General features: G+C 34.8%; 1 protein-coding gene across 1 annotated transcript in view; it reads left to right on the forward strand.

Moving 5' to 3' along the window:
* Nucleotides 1–1,853, forward strand: part of LOC106471601 (involucrin-like) — a 16,884-nt gene extending 15,031 nt beyond the window's left edge. The window contains exon 2 of the mRNA XM_013932214.1: nucleotides 1,424–1,853. Coding sequence (XP_013787668.1) covers nucleotides 1,424–1,853 — 430 coding nt within the window. The remainder of the gene's footprint in view (nucleotides 1–1,423) is intronic.
* The last annotated feature ends 2,237 nt before the right edge of the window (nucleotides 1,854–4,090 follow it).

Below are 4,090 nucleotides of genomic sequence, written 5' to 3' on the forward strand. Positions count from 1 at the left end.
CCGGACCGTTTTACTGAGGAAAGAATTGTTTGTTTGGAATTAAACACAAAGCTACACAATGGGCTATCGGTGCTCTGCCTACCACGGGTATCGAAACCCGGTTTCTAGCGTTGTAAGGCCTGAGGAAAGAAAGTAATAGTTTATTTCTATGACTAGTCTAAATGTCAACAGGTATACTAAAACAACGCAAACAGATACAAATTGGCATACATGGTGTTAAGAATCGTAGTTTATAAAACTGTGAATATGTGGCATCAACTTGGATTAACAACAAACTCTTCCTGGCAAACCTAAATTAAGAATTTATTTCCTTAACATCGTAAGTCAGATTATAAATACAGTATTTCTCAAACAGAAAAAAAAAGTAAGTCTTACAATGTACATACAAGTTGTTGTATGAGCACCTAGAAACTATAACATCGTTGCATGAGCACCTAGAAACTACAACATTGTTGTATGAGCACTTAGAAACTACAACATTGTTGTATGAGCACCTAGAAACTACAACATTGTTACATGAACACCTAGAAGCTACAACATTGTTGCATGAGTCCCTAGAAACTACAACTTTGTTGCATGAGCACCTAGAAACTATAACATCGTTGCATGAGCACCTAGAAACTACAACATTGTTACATGAGCACCTAGAAGCTACAACATTGTTGCATGAGTCCCTAGAAACCGCAAAATTGTTGTTTGAGCACCTCAAAACTGCAAAATTGATTCATTTATACCCCAGAGTTTGATTAACGTATGAAGCAGTGATTAAGATTTTTCAGTAAATATACATAACGAAATTAATTTTTAACTAAACAAAATCTAATTAGTATATTATAAACCAGAAAGTGTTGAGTATTACACAAGCTTCTATGTACTGTATGTGTTATGTAGTGTAAATTACTTATAATTGTGTGAAATATTTCTTGAAATTAATGCCAATTATCAAATTTGATTTCCTGATTTTTTTAATATTTAAATATATTTTTAAGTTGGCAAAATGACATTTTTATTGGTTATATTATTGGTTATTTCTCACGATTGAATCTTGCACACATTTCAGGCTTAACTAGCCTCTTGTAGCGAAATTAAAAAAATCACCATTAAGAAATAAAAATTCAGCAGAGCTGACAATTTCATTATATTCATCATACTCAAAATGTCTGCTCATTCTACTTTTCACAGATTATCTAAAGTATATTTTCATATTTTTGGACCAATCTAATAACATTTCTATATCCTAATAAATTGGTGTAGTGGAGAAAAAACAACAATAAAGATTTATAAACGAAACAAAACAAGAACTTTTATTTTGAATTAGCCCATGATGTACGAAATTAGTTAGGTTTGTTAATCAATGTCTTAGAAAATTACTCCAACATTCTGTAAATTGAAATTCAGCAAGTTCGAGAGACGTTTCGTGAAGGTTTGACTTGGATCACATAACAGCCGACCACCATGTTGTCAACAGAACAGATCGTGAAACAGCCGTTCATTCTGACCGCCATGTTGTCAAGAGAACAGATCGTGAAACAGCCGTTCATTCTGACCGCCATGTTGTCAACAGAACAGTTCGTGAAACAACAGCTCATTCTGACCGCCATATTGTCAACAGAACAGATCGTGAAACAGCCGTTCATTCTGACCGCCATGTTGTCAACAGAACAGTTCGTGAAACAACAGCTCATTCTGACCACCATGTTGTCAACAGAACAGATCGTGAAACAGCCGTTCATTCTGACCGCCATGTTGTCAACAGAACAGATCGTGAAACAGCCGTTCATTCTGACCACCATGTTGTCAACAGAACAGATCGTGAAACAGCCGCTTATTCTAATCAACAGAGCGTTTCTTGAACATTCACTCATTGTATAACAACGCTATCTTTTATTTGTTTATTTTAATTTCGCGCAAAGATACACGAGAATTATCTGCGCTAGCCGTCCCTAATTTAGTAGTGTAAGACTAGAGGGAAGGCAGCTAGTCATCACCACCCACCGACAACTCTTGGGCTACTCTTTTACCAACGAATAGTGGGATTGACTGTCACATTATAACGCCCCCACGGCTGAAAGGACGACCATGTTTGGTGGGACCGGGATTCGAACCCGCGACCCGCAGATTGCTGGTCGAGCTCCCTAACCACATGGCCATGCCGGGCACAACGCTATCAGTAGAGTAGATCGTGAAACCTATATTTAAGAGAGACCGGAGTTCTTAGTTTTTCTTCAATTCTTCGTCAATAAAAAATGAAACCGCGTCAAGTGGCACGTGTTTTCTTTTTAACTAGGGAGTTGACGTTGAAAATATTAAGCATTTTTAAGAAGCGATAAATAAATGCTGCCTAACATCGGTTTTCTGAGCGTCCATTTTATTTTGTTTTGAACGACTAAATCTTTTCAGTGTTCGGAGTTGCTTATTATATTCCCAGCTGTGCGTTTCATATCGTTTTAACGACGTTTTATTATATCGTCACAATAGAGTAATTTTTTTGTCGTTTATTGTATTTTTTATTGAAGTATTTTGAGTGTCCATTATATTTATAGTTATTTCTTTTACTCGTAATTCATCTTGTCTTTTGTATATTTTTTTGTCCATTTTGTGGATATTTATTTTTATACTGTTTTCAGCCTTTTCAAATTATTTTTAGTATTCAATTCAAATTTTTACCTTTATACTCTTTGTTTTACTATTGTTATGGTAAGTTTTGCGTTTCGTACCGCTACTTCTCCCCCCTTTTAAGGGATCTACGCCAAATTTTGGTTCCTGGTTGACAGTGATAATGTTGAACTTATCATTTTAAAACAATTAAGTTTGTGATTTTTTTTTTCGCGTTTGAAATTGAAAAAAAAAAAACTTAAATAGATGTCTCTGTAACGTGGCTCAAATTATATAGACGTCTCTGTAACGTGGCTCAAATTAAATAGATGTCTCTGTAACGTGGCTCAAATTGTATAGACGTCTCTGTAACGTGACTCAAATTAAATAGATGTCTCTGTAACGTTGCTCAAATTATATAGACGCCTTTGTAACGTGGCTCAAATTGTATAGACGTCTCTGTAACGTGGCTCAAATTAAATAGATGTCTCTGTAACGTGGCTCAAATTGTATAGACGTCTTTGTAACGTGGCTCAAATTGTATAGACGTCTCTGTAACGTGGCTCAAATTAAATAGATGTCTCTGTAACGTGGCTCAAATTATAACTTAATATTAGTCATAACTCGCATAACCATAGTAATATTGACTGGATTTTAAACATATTTTTTGTAACCTATTTGCCCACGCCCCCAGTAGCACAGCAGCAAGTATCAAAGCTTATAACTCTAAAAACGAAAAAAAACTGGTTTCGAAGTCTTGGTGAACATAGCACAAATAGCCCATTGTGTATCTTCGTGCTTAACAACAACAACAAAATACATATAAACTATCTATATAACTAATTGCTTGTGGGTCTAAGGCTCTTTGTTACCCTGTGGGGCAGCGGTAAGTTTACGAACTTACAACGCAATGCGGCTTTGTTCTAAAACAACCAACCATGACTTTCTGGGTTACAGGGTCACTAATATCATATGAGTTATACACAGAATATAAATAAAAAATACCATCATTATTACCACGAATTATAGTAATTACTGTCATGCGTTAAAAGTAAGCAAAAAAAAAAAGAAAGCTTTAACCTAATCTATTAAAGAAGCGTTCAAACCAATGAATCATTATACATATCAAGATGATGTAACTTCGGATTCAAGGGTTAATACGGCTTCAATTCAGAATCTAAAGAGATAGAAATAACACAAGTTTCTTTTATTGACCCTTTTTTGTATTTCTAAACTACAGACTAGCAAGAGTCGGTACATTTAAGCGTTAAGACAATGGTAATCTTTGAAAAGTATAAATAATCTCTATACTTCATTTTGTAAGTGAAATCACAAACAAAACCGATGCCAACAATTGTATTCTGGACCAAGATAATTTCATGCCTGGTGAATGAACTTAGATAACTAGCTTGATTTGTTATTGATTGTGTGTAAGTGATTAAATTCATTAATTTATCTAATTACTTGTTCACGCTTGTAACATTCAACCTCGAAC

This window comes from Limulus polyphemus, unplaced genomic scaffold, assembly GCF_000517525.1.
Source record: "Limulus polyphemus unplaced genomic scaffold, Limulus_polyphemus-2.1.2 Scaffold4727, whole genome shotgun sequence".
NCBI lineage: Eukaryota > Metazoa > Arthropoda > Merostomata > Xiphosura > Limulidae > Limulus > Limulus polyphemus.